General features: G+C 35.1%; 2 protein-coding genes across 2 annotated transcripts; both read right to left on the bottom strand.

Annotated features, from left to right (window-relative positions):
- Positions 1-7,501: 7,501 nt before the first annotated feature.
- LOC111910518 (uncharacterized) lies at positions 7,502-8,173 on the bottom strand. The gene has a single exon (XM_023906355.1). It carries the CDS (start codon positions 8,171-8,173, stop codon positions 7,502-7,504), a length of 672 nt encoding a protein of 223 aa, XP_023762123.1.
- Positions 8,174-10,143: 1,970 nt separating this feature from the next.
- LOC111910517 (F-box protein At3g07870) lies at positions 10,144-10,638 on the bottom strand. Its single transcript, XM_042901992.1, has one exon. The coding sequence runs from the start codon at positions 10,636-10,638 to the stop codon at positions 10,144-10,146; it is 495 nt and encodes a 164-aa protein (XP_042757926.1).
- Between the last annotated feature and the right edge of the window lie 7,769 nt (positions 10,639-18,407).

The following is an 18,407-nucleotide window of genomic DNA, read 5'->3' as shown; positions in this document are numbered from 1 at the left end:
ATTCATAGATATATATTATTGAAAGATTACTTAGATCTGATGGGACACTACAACACCTTGTAGCACTTAAAGGTCTCTGATGATATGATATGATTACTCTCACATTGAGTTATTTTTTCCTTTTTTTTTTTCCAACACGTGAATTGTTTACGACAAATTTATCAACACCCATACTGGAAAACATGCATTAATTACGAAAAATTTATCAGCACCCATACTGGTACTAGAAATTTTGACAATGACAACAACAAAGATGAAGACGTCGAAGTGGAATACGACACTTTATGAGAATCTAAGATGAATATGATAAAAGAAAACCAAAGGGTTTGTAGCAGGGCTCAACCAGTTTGGGGCCTTAAGTGACCAAAAAATTGGGCCCTTTAATACAAAAATCGATTGAAAGCGTATATAGAAAACTCAAGCCAGGAAACAAGAAGATTTCAAAAGTATATTACACTTGCTCACAATCAGTATGTCTTTGTATTAACCAAACAACATTTTTAATTATTTATACTTCATCTGTTTATATAACACAATTTCATTTATATAACTTTCACATTCCGCTGCAATCCATTGTGAAAACTGAAAATATTAACCCTAATTAATTGCCTATTAACCCCAATTAGATAATCACAGATAATAATCAAAACTAAAAATTGAAAATACAAAGCATATTGCCGTTTCAATCATTCAATGACAAGAGAATAGCAACAGCGAGAATGAAGAAGGAAGAAGATCCTGGTTTTTTTGGATGATGATCTGTTGAGATTCAGCGATTCAGCGAGAAAACGAGACAACTCAACAGAAGAGTAGAAGAAACGATTGGAGAAGAACATTTAATCGAGAACAAGAATGGAAAAAAGATCGGAAGTTTTTGTTGCCGTATCGTCGCTTGAAGAGTGGATCAACACTTATGCCTGATTTTTTGGAAACTAATAACCTTTGATCAAAAGTAAACGGGGCCCTTGCAATTGGAGGCCCTAAGTCCTACCTTTAATCCTCAAACAATAAGGCCGGCCCAGCCTTGTGGGTACCAGGTGTGTTGCAGGGTCAAGTCCCTTGGACAAAAGATAAAGATTTAAAAATAAGATTAATAGGTATGTGAGTTATCCGTTCTAAAAACAGGCCAACACACGAAGAATATTGCATTTTATGGGAAAAATAATTTAAACGGCATACTTCTTTCTTTAATATATTTTCTAATAAAATAAAACAAAATTATATTTAGTTTGGATAAAAGGTTGTTAAAAGTTATAACTTTTACATCTTTTTTGGTAAAAGATTTAAAAAGTTTTTTAGGACGACGCGGAGATAAAATGTTTATATTTTTGTTTCATGTCTGAAAAAATATAGACTATATATAAGCTTGCAATCTTGTAACGTCTCAAAAATATGAGCAAAAAATTTCATTTTTAAAACATATACTAGGTAAAATATTAGAAATAAAACGTTCACCGATCATAACATTTCATAAAAGATAACGCATGTCTGGAAAACGTTTTCATAAAACATAATAAATGTCAGAGTACAAATCCCCAGGAAGATCTCATAGTGCAAAATACGAGGCGTGTGTGCGATGGGCCGCTACCGTGCCAGCTCCTTCTCCTTCGAAGAAGAGGTACCTGAAACCAAAACTAAAAACTGTAAGCACGAAGCTTAGTGAGTTCCCCTATAATACCTCATACCATACAAACATACAATGAACAACTAGGAGATACGGGCCTCGCCCACACTCTGCTATCTGGGAGATACGGGCCTCGCCCACACTCCACTCTCAGAGAGATACGGGCCTCGCCCACACTCAGCTGCTAAACCATAACATACAAGTATCACACAGACAACGAGTATAGACAATTCTATCATACTGACATATATCATAATCAACTCAACCAAGAGATACGGGCTCGGTCCACACTCCGATACTAACATATCGTCTATACGGGCCGGCCTTGGTGACTTAGACCCATTACTACTGGAAGGAAACTCACCTTGAAGAGTAGTTACCGAAGGTCTGACTGCTAGACGTCTGGCTGCTGCACCGGTAATCCTCCGGCTACAAACCCATAAACATAGATTAGCCACTCATAAATACCCTTAGGTCAATTGACTGACCCATCCCTGGTCCAAGGTCAACTCTTGGTCAAAGTCAACTTCCAGTTGACTGGACTCGTCGAGTCGTGGCACAGACTCGCCGAGTCCTTCTCCTACTAACCCGGTCATACTCGCCAAGTCCCTCTTTCCACTCACTGAGTCACCCTTGACTCACTACTCGGGACTATGGAAACGACTTGTGATCCGACTCGCCGAGTCCGAGAGCAACTCGCCGAGTTCCACGAGCAGGTCTCCCACTCGCTTCCAATCCTCACCAGAACATCCGCAAGAGGATTTGGGGTTTTGGGACTACGTTACACTGTTAATCCCGCGTGCAGATACGAAGGGTTGGACCTTCAACACTTAAACCCCTCTTACTCAGTGAAAGTTCATATGACTTGCCGAGTTTGAAGAACAACTTGGCGACTTCCAGGCAATCTTCATAGGACTCGCCGAGTTGTTCTTCCAACTCACCGAGTCTAAGACCATCTTCATAGAACTCGCCGAGTTCCATTTTGGGACTCGTCGAGTCCCTACGACCCACTTCCCATACAGACCAAAACTGCGACATGCAACGCTTCTAACCCATAGATCTATGCTCCTAGGGCATGCTTATCATGTAAAGTTGCAAACTTTACGTGCATGCATGGCCCTATGAGCTCAAGAAGGCAAATCCAAGCTCTTTAAGGGGTCATACACTCAATAGGGACCTCAATAACCCCAACCACAGAGACTTTATACTTCTAGGATGTCCATATGATCCCAATCTGAAGTCCTTTCAGAACTTAAAGCATAAATACATGGAATTTGAAGTTTTAGCGCTTGAAACCACTAATTTGGGACAAAAGGGGATCTAATGAACTAATGATCAAGGTAAGAACTTTTCTACATGAATGGAAGCTTCTCACAGTGTAGATCCCGGATCTACCTCCCCTCCTTGCACACTTCAACCTCCTCTTCCTTTCTCTAAGCTCCAATCCTTCTCCACAAGGCCAAGATCACTCTTAAGAACAATATGGGGGCTAGGGTTTCTCTCTAAAGCTCTCTGGAAGTGTTAGGGACTAAAGATGCCAAGTTAGAGCGTTTAAATAGGGTGCAAACGCCCGGATTAGGGTTTTTTTTTCCAAACAGGGTCTACTCGCCGAGTCCGGGGACCGACTCGCCGAGTACAAAGTTCAAACCCCGCGCCTTATCCCGCTCCTACTCGGCGAGTTGGTCCTTCAACTCGCCGAGTCCAAGGCAAAAATGCATAAAATTAAAATATTAATCACAAGAAGTACGTACCAGGAACCAGGTGCTACAAATCTGCATAAAGAAGTCTGTTTTTTTACTGTCACCATTGTCCATCACCAACATTACTTAATTTGAACACCATCATGTTCCGAAAATCAATAAGAATCATGTTCTTCAATCAAGAAAAAAAATAATCCAAAATGAACCATGGTGCCAAGTTTTGTGGATCGGCATAATAAAATTGTATCTTTGTCCAACTAGTGGTAGGTTCATTGAATAGGGTTGGCGAGGAAGCTGACAAGCTCTTTTTAGGCTTTACTGAGAAACACAAGGCAGTGGGTTATGATTTTAATGGTGTCGACAACAGGTTAGGTCTAGCATTCAGCTGGTTCAATTGAGCATGGGAAAAGGAAAAATCTGATGTGCGTAGGCCATGACATCCAACTAGAACCCTACCCCTTACGAATTTGGAAAAAAGATGATTGAGAGGAGTTGTCACCTGTTTGGAGGACGATTGTTGGAGTTGAAGGATCAACGTCCACTACGGTTGTTAGGTTTGCCTCCCCTACAATTATTATTTCATCAATGATATTGTTGACCATTGGTAGAATGTTAGACTAAAAGAACTGTATAATTCAAAAAATGGTCCAATTGAGGAGAATAGTAGGAAGGATCTTAAACTTATTTCATGTGTTGCTCCTCAAGAAGGAACATGGAGCACTTTTCAAGAAAAATGAGATGATGAATTCGATGGCGAATTAGACTTGCAAACACATTTGAACTTGGATGATAGACCATTAATGGTGTATGGCACTTTCCGGGCATAGTAACATTATAGGTTGTCTAAGATATCAACAATAATCTTTATTCAAATACAACAATCAAATATGATGGAGTCTCAAATTTTGATGTTACGAAGTTTGTTATCATGTTGAATTGCATTTGAATATTTGTTTAATGAAACATGATTTCTATTTTTTGCCAAACTTGTTGTGTTGTTGCCTTTTTCTTGAGAATCATCTGTAGTAAGGGGTGTTTGGATAGGAAAAAAAGAGATGCATATTGCTTATTCCCACAACAATTTAATTTAAGTGTTTTGATAAAATCCAGCTTATTAAACTAAATAAGCTAATTTTAATAAGCATCTCTCCCCATGCTTATTGCTTATTGCTTATTTCCACCACAAATAAGCTATAAGCAATAAGCTAAAAAGCTAATCCAAACACCCCCTAAGAAAAGGCAATAAGTGTTTATCTATTATTTATCTTTTTAAATAAAACTATATAAAAAGAAAAGAAAAATAAACTGAAAAAGGATATATAGTAATTTTAGATCAGATTTTTAATAAATTAAAACCATAAGGATCAACCTTGCATGATTTAAAAACCACATGGTTCATCAAATAAAATTAACAGGTAGTAACTTTATAATTTTTGCTAAACTACAAGGACTTTTTATATAATTTTGTCATAAATATATACACTTGAAAGTTGAAACCAGTTTATTAGGGGCCCATTTAGAATGGGTTACATGGCTGTAAGGTTGATCAACATTGGGCCCATAACTAGGCCGGATGCCACAGTTCTACATAAATGAGTCTGATAAATTCAATCGTATACTAAGATTAATTCGGGGCTCCAGTCCTCTGGTCTAAAGACCGGTTTTGTGGGCCTATATATAAGACCATGTCCAAAAAAAAGTTAGGAAACATAACAAGTAACGCGTTTATAACCACAAAAACTAAGTAAGGTAACCTAAATAGAATATTTTTCTAAGAATCGTATACAAATTTATAACTACAAAATTTGTTGTTCAGGTAGTACACATGTCAAACATATTTTCAGAAATTGATGTTTCATGATCAAACCTATTATATATTAATCAATTATGATCACATATCTGTGGTGTGGGGTAACATGCTTATGCCATATGTTTTTTGGTGAATGGTTCCAATAATATCGTAGTCAAATTAGATATTTTCTAATCCATATGAATTAAATATAGAGATAATGTATCAAATATTTTGTCTATATCCCAGGTCTTTGTATCTATCATATTTGATAAATTATATACATTTTTGGTAAATTCTACTTTTTCTATAGTCATTTTGGCGAAATTAAACTTCTCTACAAGATAGGATAAACTTTTTCTATACCCTTTTGTCGCAAACACAATATATTTAACAGTTTTTTGCTTAATTTGACAAATTACATTTTGAACATTTCTTGCCTCATTTGTATTTCCAACAGTTTGTCAAACAATATTATTTGACAACTAGTATTTATTTTAACTATTTATAGTATATATTAAATATACAGATAGTCATAAAAAATAGGCAACAAAAAACGTTTGAGTAATATATTAGAAATGCGGGTAACATGTATGGATTCAATATAAAACGTTTGAACAAAAGATTTGACAACTGTGGCCTGTGGGACAAGTATTCAAAATTTTGAAGTAGACATTGGGACAAAAGATTTGAACGAATTGTCAATCAAATAAGTGAAGTTAAATGATTATAATATTAATGTTTGCAAGTTGTTTGTGGGTCGTATGATAAAAAAGTGAATTTTAGACGGTTAAAATATAGAAAGATTAAAGTTATATTAGTATATGAAAAAAAAATAGTGTTTTGGGACTATGATATTAGCAAGGTTCTAAAAAGTTAGTATGGCGCACCATGGTTCTAATGATTTTATTTGATGTCACGTTTTAACAAAATTGTTGTTTTAAGCAATGCCTTATAAACGACGTGACTCGCCACTATTTGTAAAAACTTGTGACTTGAGATTGTTGCAAAATCATGTAACCGTGGAGATATATATATATATATATATATATATATATATATATATATATATATATATATATATATATATATATATATATACCCGTATAATATACAGGTTAATTAAAACAAAATGTTAAATAGGAACAATTAAATAGGAAGTTTATTTGAATTTGAAAATTATGAGAAGAAAAACATGCAAAAAATAAATAAATTAAAATTATGTGTTTAGTTATCAGACTCGTATATTAAATGAGTTAATTATAACAAAATGTTCAACACAAAGGTTTAAACTGTAAATTTATTTGAAATTGAAATTGAAATTTAAAATTTAAAATTAATAGTTATTATGGTAGGTTTAATTTATGGAAACTAAACTAATGATATATTTGAAATGCAAAATTGAAGTAAATGATAAGTGGAAAATAAATATATCTCAAAATTATTATAAAATGACATGTGGCCAATTGAATGAGAGAAAGACATGTAACAAAATCATTCTTATTTATTAAGATACTAGGTTATAACCCGTGGGAACCACGGTTATAAAATAAATTAAGTATTTATAAAAAACTTATGATTACTAATCAATTATTGTAAAAAAATTATTAATTAAGATATATATTTTTGTATTTATATAAAATTATAATCGTTGTTTTAAATGAAAATCTAAAATATATTTTAAAGATATATATCACACAATACTTATTTGTGAAGCAATGAAGAAAAATAACAATAATATATAATAAAATAATAAATGTATTATAAAAATAAACAACCACAGTAAATGAAGTAAATTAAAATTGTTATGTAATTAGTTAATTAAGTTGTTAAAATAAACATATATGAAAAAATATAACAAATCACAACTGAAAATTACAATAAAGTTTTATTAAAAATAATAATAATAAATGTTATATGAAATAATATTGTACAAAATATTTACAGATTTCTAGAAACTTCTTTATAAACAACATTAGAAGTTTTATTTGTAGGTCTACCATCCTTATCTAAAATTAACAATTTTAATCCTTGTCTACTTTGAACTCTAGATAAGGCAACATACAATTGACCATGTGAAAAAACCAGATCATTCAGAAACAAACCAACCTTAGATAAGGATTGTCCTTGGCTCTTATTAATTGACATTGCAAAACAAATAGCTAATGGAAACTGTCTTCCTTGGAATTTGAATGATATTTTTTTTTCCAGATGGTGTTAAGGTCATTCTTGGAATAAAGGTCCGATTTCCAATATTAGTTCTAGATATGATAACCGCCTCAATAACACATTTGCCCAAAGATACCACCTGTAGTCTAGTTCCATTACTTAAACCAGTTTTTTGATCAACGTTTCTCAGTAACATAACTGGAACCCCGACTTTCAAAACTAACTTATGATTTGGGAGACCTGAAATTTAAGACCATTTAAAACATCAGGTGAGTATAAATTGACATCAAACTGATCATGGATAAACTCAGATTTGCATAGTTTATCTGAACTTAGATATTCGACTTCATCTCCTCGAAATAATGATAGCAAACGATCATTTATTTTTCTGACAACTTCATTTTTTGAAGCAAGTATTGCTCTTTCTTGAAAATATTTTGGAATGTTAGAATATTCAAGAATAGAAGGATATACAAACTCAATTAATGAACCTATAGGATCACAATGATCATTAATTAGAAGATCCTTTGGAATATCAATAATCGCTTCACCATCATTAGAACCGCCAAGTTTCCCTTCTCCTATATCCAAAAGCCATTTTGTAAAAGCTGTTGTTTGTTTAATAGCAGATGTATCACTTCCAACAGTTAGCCTCATGTTTTTCATTAGTTTATGGACTTTGCATTGTTGCCATAAATATAATGAACTTAAAGACGCATTGACAATGTCTTGTCTACTACCACTTGGGATAACAGGCAAAATTTGTCTAAAATCTCCTCCAAAAACAATCACTTTCCCTCCAAATGGCAAATTTGAATTTTTAGGATTATGACACTTGAATATATCTTTCAAAGTTCGATCTAAAGCTTCAAATGCATGCTTGTGAATCATGGGCGCTTCATCCCAAATGATCAATAAGGTTTTTTTGTAATAAACTGGCAAGTTCACTATTTGGTGTTATGGAACAAACAAAAAGCTCAGTAAGAACCAAATGAATTATAAACCGTGAATGTGTTGTCCTACCACCAGGTAATAATAAATAAGCAATCCCACTGAAGCAACATTTAAAACAATTTGCGCATTACATCTAACTGCAGCAGATAACATCTTCCGAAGATAAGTTTAATTTATGGAAAACTAAATTAATGATATGTTTAATTTATGGAAACTAAATTAATGATATATTTGAAATGCAAAATTAAAGTAAATGATAGGTGGAAAATAAATATATCTCAAAATTATTATAAAATGACATGTGGCCAATTAAATGAGAGAAAGACATGTGGCAAAATCACTCTTATTTGTTAGGGTGTATATATATATATATATATATATATATATATATATATATATATATAGGGTTAAGTTATTATATTCTAATTAATTATTGTGTGGATGTAGGAATTATTGTGGGCCAATCATTTTACTTCTTTTAAGAAAGTAATTAATATTAAAAATAATTAAAAAATACCATCTAATTTCATTTTATTTGTATTTTAGTCAATTAACGTAAATTTAAAAAAGAAAATTGTAGATTTTAAGGAATAGTTCATTATCTAAACTTTAAAAGTCTGATTTTTTGGATAATAAATATATCAATTCAAACATTTAAATGAATGCGTTTATGATTATCCTGGAAAAAAAAACATTAAATCCTGACAAAATACTATAAAGATATATTATCAAGATTAATAACTTTTAATGAATACAACTTTTATATGAAAAGAATTTTAATATCTTAAAATCATTAATTACATTCATTCTTAACAAAAACATACATAAATGACATTTATTCTGAAAGAATATAAGTAGTAATGGTTAACAATTACATTTATTCTTTAAGAATAAAACAGAGAATGATTAAAAATCAAATAAAAACATTGAAATCTAAGTAAAACACAAATACGTTCTAATAGAATTTTGTTGCTAATCTTTCTAACAGAAAAAATGTTAATCTATTCTGAACAAATATTGTTGTCTTACTTTCCATTCTTCACCAGGCTTCAAACCGAGTTTCCATTCTTCATAATGCTTCTTTTTCTTTACTTGATGTTATTTCTTTCAGAATTTATAACTTCATAAGAATGTATAACTTCTTAAACCTTGCTTCAATAATGTTTGTACGCACACAAAAAACATTACAATTTACTTAAGCATGAGAACATCTAGTTGGAAGCATAAGAATTTTGTTGAGACATTTAATATGCAAACCAAAATAAAACAATGTAATGTTCAATTTTAATAATCGTTGTTCCAAAATACAAGGAAAATGAAAAAATTGTAATATTCAACTACAATAACACAATAAATGAAACATGTTGCTACATGACTAGATAGTAAAAATAGGTTTAATTTTTTTTACATATGTCGTGATCACTAAGTTACCAAATTACCACTTTCATAGTACCAGACAAAATTATAGACATAAAGAAACAGACCAAATATAGAATTCAAGAAACCCCAAATCCAACTCTAACCTAGACACCGTTTTAAAATCAAAGAAGATGAAAAAAAAAGAACAAGCAAAAAAACCTATTCATTACTTATATTCTTTCGAAATGAATGTCATTTATGTATATTCATTGTTGTATGTGTTAAGCATGAATGTAATTACTTGAATGACGGCCAAGTGAAAATTACTCCGGATCACTATAACATGGGTAGGTTTCATCACCACTTTGAACTATTCGTCTTTTAGGTCAAAAGAGATGATCGCTCGACCTAAATCAACGACGACTCTATAGCTAATGGATTATCCCATTCACTATAGGAACTTCAGTCACTTGCCTGTCAAGTTGATAAGGCACTTTCCCGAGCGTTCTTCATGGATTCTTGTTTGTTTCTTTGGAAATGGTGAGAATTTAAACCTCTGATTTCGGGTAATTCATATTGTTTTGAATGACCCGCCGTTTCCCTTGCCCGTTTCTGTAGTACACAATCTTCACAACAATGTACTCGTTCGTAATTGGGTGAAATCTGAATACGAACATCACCTCCTGTTCCAGAAACTGCTTGAATTTCAGAAGCTCCAGATAATCTCGGGAAAATAGGTTGAAAACGTAAATGGGTTCACCATAAAGCGAATCAGACAAGCATAACAAGCCATTACATGAACCCATGATGTTGAATTCAAGCATGGAGCTACAAAAAGGTGTGAAAATCTTTCTTACAATCTTGTCGACGTCGTCGTCTTCATCATTTTCATCGTCGTTGCCACCACCATCGGAGGATAACTCTATGAAAGAGATTTGGCTACGGATAGGGTAATTACAGTGGAATAGTAGTGTCAGATCATTTTCCGCCACCGCAACATGGTGAAGCCGTGAAAGTTCAGTGTCGATTGACAACACTTTCATGAACGACATACCAACCGGAACTGAATCAAGGATGAAATCGGTAGCTTGGCGAGTATGTCCATGAGTACATCTCTAGGTAAATTCTCCAATCCGAAACCCTCGCCATGGATTCTGTCATCATCATCATTTAATCATTTTAACTTATTTTAGGGTTCGATCTGGAAAGATGAAATCTGGATTTGGAAATATGAAAAAAAACCCCAAATCCAAATCCAGATGACATTTATTCTGAAAGTCATCCTAGGTTTTTTTGGTGTGGTCTTCGGAGGGGTTGTTAATTACCATATTTACCGATCGTCTGGAGATGACCTTATTTACCGATCATCTGTTGATGACATTTATTCTGAAAGTCATGATGGATGGATTACCTGGTATCAAACGATCGTCTGGAGATGACCCTATTCACCGATCGAGTAACCATTATTAGAGGCGGTGAATTACGATGATGATGGTGGTGTAATGGTGTTATTATAGGATCTTTGAAAACAAATAACCTAAATTGTTGGGGTTATTAATTGAATTAATTTTTTACTATAATTAACTATTGGTCAATTTACTATTACACCCTTATATATTTAATAAATTATTAAATATTGATAATTAAAATGATTGGTCCATATTCATCCTTACATCCACACAATTCTTAGTTAGAATATTTGAACCTAACCCTCTCTCTCTCTCTCTCTTTATATATATATATATATATATATATATATATATATATATATATATATATAAAAGAATGAATATTCTCAAATAAGAAAGAACAATAAAATCATACAAATTAAAAGGAAATCTGCTTGACATAAAAATATTAATGTTCTTTGATTTATAGCTGACTGGTCCAGGAAGTCATTCCCGGTCAGGATGCTTGATTCGCATAAGGGGCACATCTGACTCAGACATTTTCCTTTGATTTAGTCAAATTCCAAATGTGCCCTAATCCCTTCGACATTTGTGTTCCTCCACATATAAAGAAGTAGGATGTGGAGATGTAGATCCATTTGGTGGACTGGTGCAAGCTTCATTGTGTGGGATCTAGTGAAGTTCTGCTACTTCCTATGCTTTTCTTTAGCTTTTCATGTTTTTCTTTAGCTTTGTCAGTAAATTATCACTTATATGTTTTCCTCTTGTAAAGTCTCAGTGTAATCTGACTGTAAACATAGATAATATAAGTATTTTCTTGTTGATTACTTAGATACTATGCTTCTCTCAAGTGTTATCAAATATACATGTCAAATTATCCAATTCTTTTTTATTTATCTTGCTATGATGATGTTGGAAGCTATGAATAATCAGATTTATGGCACAATCAGTCGGATGAATAATTCTAAGGGTAATATGGTCATTTGTATTATTCAACACAACCATTAAGATGCATAATCAAACAACATTATTTCATTTAGAGAAAGACTCGGTCAGGCCTCTAACACATTCAGATCTGACTCAATCAACAACTATCAGTGTAACACCTGGATTTCATGTATTTCTTATTTTGATCATTGGTATTGATTTAGTTTGCAAATTTGGTCCCAAGGGGTGTAAACTTTAACTTTTAGGGTGGGGTGTGTATGCTGGTCGTATTCCTAGTATGCTAGGCATACGTGGCTAGGGGACAAACCCTAACTTTTAGGGTTTGGAGCCTATTTAAGCATCATTTTGGAGCTTAAGGCTGCTCCCTCATCAGCCTCCTTACCCTAGAAGATATCCCATAAAACCATATCTATATTTTGAGTGTTCTTGAGCCTTATAGCGATCTTGTGGTGTTTTGGGTGGTTCTTGGTGATGAAGGAAGTTCTTTGAAGAAGGAGTGGTGCATTCAAGCCCTTAGATCCAGATTCTACACCTTCTTATGCATCTTTTGGAGGTATCAATTTCACACCTTGGAGTTCTTTGTTCTAGATCTCATTATGTTCATTTTTATGAACCTTATTGTCCCAAATCCGTGGTCTTATGAAGTATGGACAACTCTAGACCATTTGAGCTATCCGTTTGAGCATTTAGGAGTGCATGGAGTCATAAAAATCAGATCATGGAAGTTAAAGTTCACCCATGCTTGATTTATTGGCCTTTATATGAAGTTTTAAACCTAAGGTTTATTGGTGGGTCCCATTAAGACATGCAAGTGAGTAAAGTCACCAACTTTATCGATTAAGACCTTATTTAGATGTAGATCTGAAGGTTGGACGTTAAGGTCTTAATGGATTAAGACCTTTGGCTTAGGAATAGGACTCTGGTGTGACAACCCTGAAAAATTCTGTCACTAGTCAGCATTAGGAAATAATAAGAAAAGAAATGTAATAGAAAGCAATGTAATATTTGATTTTTAAGTTAATAAGAAATGGATATGCTGTTATATTTATTTGTTAAAAAGCGTCCATTAGGCTCTAAAAGTTAGCGATCAAAAGTTGTGATGTTTGCCGATTCGGTTAACATATTTGGATAATACTCATTAACGTGATCTCAGGGATTTAAGATTCCTAAAAGTCTGACTTTGAAGGAGAGAGTTATGGATTTTATAAAAATAGAAATGAACCGCATTGTTAAAACTAGTTACGTCGAAACGGTACTTAGAGATTGGTTGAGTTTTGACTAAAAGTGCAAAAAGGAGTTTCTTACTACTCATTTGGTTATTTAACTCGTTTTAAGTTTTACAAGGTCATAAAACTTTTGGTTTTGTGCTCATTTAGTCACTTAACTTTTGGTTTGGTCACTTAAATTTTGGATTTGTGCTCATTTAGTCACCTATGGAAAGCAGCTAGAAAACGGTGTGATGTTTCGAGTAATAGTAGTGATTTGGGATCCATGTGTGTGGGGTAGCTTGTTGATCGGGAGATGCTAAGCCTCTTGTAGTGAGATTAAATAATCTCAGAGTAATTAATTTGACCCTGTTGCGCAGCTCTCGTTTGAGTCTAACTGTTGCAGGGATGGATCTTCTACTCGAAGGATTATCTGAGCCATCTGTTAAGTATGGGCATTTTGCATCGGGTTATGGTTAGTGAATTTATTCTATTTGTAGCATCAAGATGATCAGGATTGGAAGTGTTATGTTTGGTCTGTTATTTGTTGAGAGTTTGGCATGGAGTTGTTTTAACATGGTAGGTCTTTCGAGGAGTTAGGCCAATGTAGATTCCAGGTTTCAGAAAGGGTAGAAGTGGTTTCCTTCGGGGGATCATAGTTTGTTTTTCTTCGAGATGGAAATTTCGGTTTGGGTTCGGTTGTCTTGGGAAAGTCATTTTATACGTAGAATTTTCGGCTGCATTCCTCAAATTGTTCGTTTTGATACGAGTGTTAGTAAGGAGCGATTTCGAGGACGGAATCTAATTTAAGTGGGGGAGAGTTATAACACTCGATTTCGAACTTGCTTCTTTATTTGGGGTTGCGGCCCAATCTTTAGTGGTTATGAGGCTTAAGGCCTTGGGGAAGGAAGAATTTGGCACTTCTCGGGTGTGGGTGTTATGGTTTAAGTGATCCAAGTGTTCGATGTTGTCTTTACAGGTCAAGGGTATCATCATAATTTGATAATTCGGTCTTTTATGAATTTTGGATTTAATTTTGGTTGGTTTTCAGACTAAATAAAGTTTATAGAAGTGTAGGGCTTCTTGTTACCTTTTCGTGGATATAAAGGACGTCAAAAATGGATAAAGGATGCACAACTCTTGTTTGAGTCCAACCGTTCTAGTGTTGAGTCTCTTACTTGAAGGATTATCTAATCTATGTTGCATGTGACTATATTCATGAGGAAGCTAGTTGACATTGGTGGGAGTCCTTCAACAACTGAGGACTGGGTGACGTCGGGAACCTAGGAGAGCCTAGGATATGTTTCAGTGGGTTTGTAGTGCAGTTTAGTGAGTTTTGGTGTATTGGTTTGAGGAAGTGACTTACAGGATTCGGGAGTATTGTTGAGGAAAGTATGGATAGTTGTGGAAGGTAGTATTGGGCCCGTACTACTGAAAGCACATGATCCATACTCGAATCGGTGAGAGTCTTGGAGAATATAAGAAACTTATGGGAGGAGGAGTCTTGGGCATGTTTTGATCGTTGGCATGTTGTATTTCAGTTTGGATATGAGCACTCAGGGAGGTGGTTCAAGTTCCGACTCAGGTGCAGGTATTGAGTCGATTAACGAGCAGTTGCGGGAGTTCATATCATTGGAGATTTCTCATAGTATTTTGGAGATCTTGGATGAGGTCTTAGGTGTGTTCCGTGCTGAGATTATTGCTATTGTTGGAGCTCACACACTTTCTTTTTTGGAGTTTCGTGCTTGTGGAGTTCCTGCATTCCATGAGGAGGAGGAAGCCATTGTTAGTAGGAGGTGGTTATCGAATATGGCTAACGCGTTTCAGACAAGTTTCTGCCCCGATGAGGCGAAGGTCAGATATGCTTCCTGCCTATTTAAGGACAAGGTACGAGATTGGTAGGAATAGGTTAGTAGTGAGTTGGGTGATGATGTTGTCGATGCTACTAATGGGTTTTATGCATAAGAAACATTCCTATGTGCTCATACAAACCCTAATGCTTGGATCTAGGTTTCTCTATTGTACATGCTTTGATTCCAAGACTTACAAACCTAGATCTAACATATATAATTCAAAATTATCATAAGGAAAACAGATCTAAGTGGTTTACCTCTTCCAAGCAGCTTGAATCCTTGTAGTCTTCTTGATCTTGAGCTTAGAGTCACAAATGTAACTCCTCTAATGGTTCACAAACCCCACAAGCAAGAAGGAAATATGAGAGAGGGTGAGAGATGCTAGAAGTCGGCCTAGGGTTCTCTTAGAATCAAGTGGTAGTTGATTTCCATAGCCTAGGGGTCTTATTTATACTGTTGGCTGCTAGGGTTTCAGCCAAAACCCTAATGGACAACTTAATCACCAAGCAGCCCATAGAACCTTCTAGATTAGGGCCCTTGGACGAAAATATGATGGATCCCCATCATAATTTCATTCCCCCTTATTCCATTAGGTTCTCCAGCCCAAAACTCAACTATCATGCATTTGACAGTTTATACCCCTTTACTTAATTAGTCTCTTTTAGTCACCAAATTAATTCCTAATTAATTTATGACTAATACTAATCAAATAAATATGATTTCTCCTTTAATATCTTATTCTTATAATATATTAATAAACCATAATATTCTCTCTTTCTCCTTAAATTACCTTATCATGTTGCTTTGGAGAAGGCAACCCAAAAGGACCATGCACAACTGGGTCAAGTACATACCAAATATAGTTACGGGCTTAGACACTATTCCAACAGTCTCCCACTTGGATAAGTCTAGTAACTATATCTCACATATGACTTCAGAATCCGACTAGCAATCATAGCTCTTATACTTCGCTGTCAACTCTGATCAACTTGTCCTTCAGATAAGGGATCGTATAATCCTCTATTCTAGATATCATGCTGACAATGCTTATTGTCCAACATTTGTTCCTCGAGTTCCGATTTATTTGACATAGAATTTAGTTGAACACATCAACTTCATTCTGACCGGGCCCGACACATAAGTCAAACCAAAGCATCAAGTGGCCAAGATATCGCTTTTATTCTCATAGAATAAAATGAACAGATCAACTTCGACTCATATGCATCTATTATTCACTGATTGAATCATGCACAATAATACGTTTTATAACATCAAGTTACTGATGCGTTTACACATCATCAATGCATAACCAACCAGCAAACACAACCATATCTCTAAGTTTTAAGACTATATGATATTATCTCTTTGCGATCACTTAAGGCAAAACACCACGAAGTGATACCAGCAAACTCGGGTTTGTTCCAATGCTCAAATCATATTCATAAGCACTCATGAACTTTGCAGCAAACCTTTGCTATGTCCAAAACCTTTTAGACAATCTACAAACAATTCATGACATTCTTCATTCATATCTACTTCCAAAATATGACCAACTGTGGACTGTTTAAATAATCCTATCATTCAGGAAGTCAAAACATGCAAAATTGAAACAATAGATAAATAACCAAAACAAGATAGTAGCTTTACTCATAAATAACACAATTTTATTTATTCATCAAATGTTAAGTACAAACTATCTATTACACGTTTCCTATCTAATCCAAACTTATATCATCCTTCAGCCCAATGCTCCTAGCGTGCTGCAAGTGTTTGACCTTACTCAGTCCCTTCGTAAGGGGATCTGCTGGGTTTTCTTCTGATGATACCCTCTTCACAACGAGGAGTCCCTCTTCTACCCGATGTCTGATAAAATGGTATTTTCTGTCGATATGTCGAGATCTACCCTGATCTCTCGGTTCCTTGGTCAACGCAACCGCTCCTTCATTATCACATAAAATTTCCATCGGTTACTTTATGGATGGCACACTCCAAGGTCTCCAAGGAAGTTCTTCAGCCATATAGCCTCATTTGACACTTCGCTCGCCGTAATGTACTCTGATTCGCACATTGAATCAGCTACGGTCTCTTGCTTGGAACTTTTCCAAGTCACTGCTCCTCCATTTAGGGTAAAGACCCAGCCCGACTGTGATCGGAAATTATCCTGATCCGTCTGAAAACTAGCGTCGCTGTACCCTTGTACCCTTAAGTCACCACTCCCACCGAGGACTAGAAATCATTCCTTGGTCCTTCGTAGGTACTTAAGAATGTTCTTTACCACAATCCAATGAGCTCTACCTGGGTTCCCCTGATATCTGCTGACCATGCTCAAAGCGAAGGCCACATCAGGACGAGTACAAATCATAGCGTGCTTGATAGAGCCTACTGCGGAAGCGTAAGGTACTCGGCTCATATCATCTATCTCTGCCTCTGTACTCGGGCTCCGAGTCTTACTCAGCTTGGTATTACTTTGGATTGGCAACTCCCATTTCTTGGAATTTTCCATACTAAAACGCTTTAGCACCTTGTCCAAGTATGTATCATGACTGAGTCCTATCATTCTCTTTTCTCTGTTTCTTACTATCCTTATTCCCATAATATAAGCAGCCTCTCCGAGGTCCTTCATAGAGAAACATTTCCCAAGCCAGGACTTGACCTCCTGCAAGGTTGGGACATCGTTTCCTATGAGCAGTATGTCATCTACATACAATACGAGGAAGCTCACAACACTCCCACTGGCTTTGACATACACACAAGATTCATCTTCGCTTTGCAAAAAGCCAAACTCTTTAACCTTCTCGTCAAAACAAGGATTCCATCTGCGAGACGCTTGTTTCAATCCATAAATGGATTTCTCAAGCTTGCATACTCTATTTGGATGCTTCGTATCGACAAAACCCTCTGGTTGATTCATCGAAACATCATCAGCCAACTTTCCATTAAGGAAAGGGGTTTTCACGTCCATTTGCCATATTTCATAATCATGAAACGCAGCTATTGCAAGCATTACCCTAATAGATTTTATCTTCACAACTGGCGAGAAGGTCTCACCATAGTCAACTCCGGGAGTTTGAGTAAAGCCCTTCGCAACCAATCGCGCGTTATAAGTATGCACTTTCCCATCCATTTCCGTCTTCTTCTTGAATATCCACTTGCACCCGACCATCTTACGACCGGTACATTATCAACCAAATTCCAAACTTGGTTGTCGTACATGGACTTAATCTCGCTGTCCATTGCCTCTTTCCATTTCGCAGACCCCGGGCCTGCCATGGATTCCTTGTAGCTGCTAGGTTCATCCAAATTTACTAGTGTACTATCACTAATAAATGTATCCCCTTCAGTAGTGATATGAAAACCATAAAACTGGGGTGGAACACTATCCCTAGTGGAACGTCGA

Source organism: Lactuca sativa, chromosome 5 (assembly GCF_002870075.4).
Source record: "Lactuca sativa cultivar Salinas chromosome 5, Lsat_Salinas_v11, whole genome shotgun sequence".
Taxonomy (NCBI): Eukaryota; Viridiplantae; Streptophyta; class Magnoliopsida; order Asterales; family Asteraceae; genus Lactuca; species Lactuca sativa.
The sequence above is the reverse complement of the archived record's forward strand: the minus strand, read 5'-3'. Positions and strand labels throughout refer to the sequence as shown.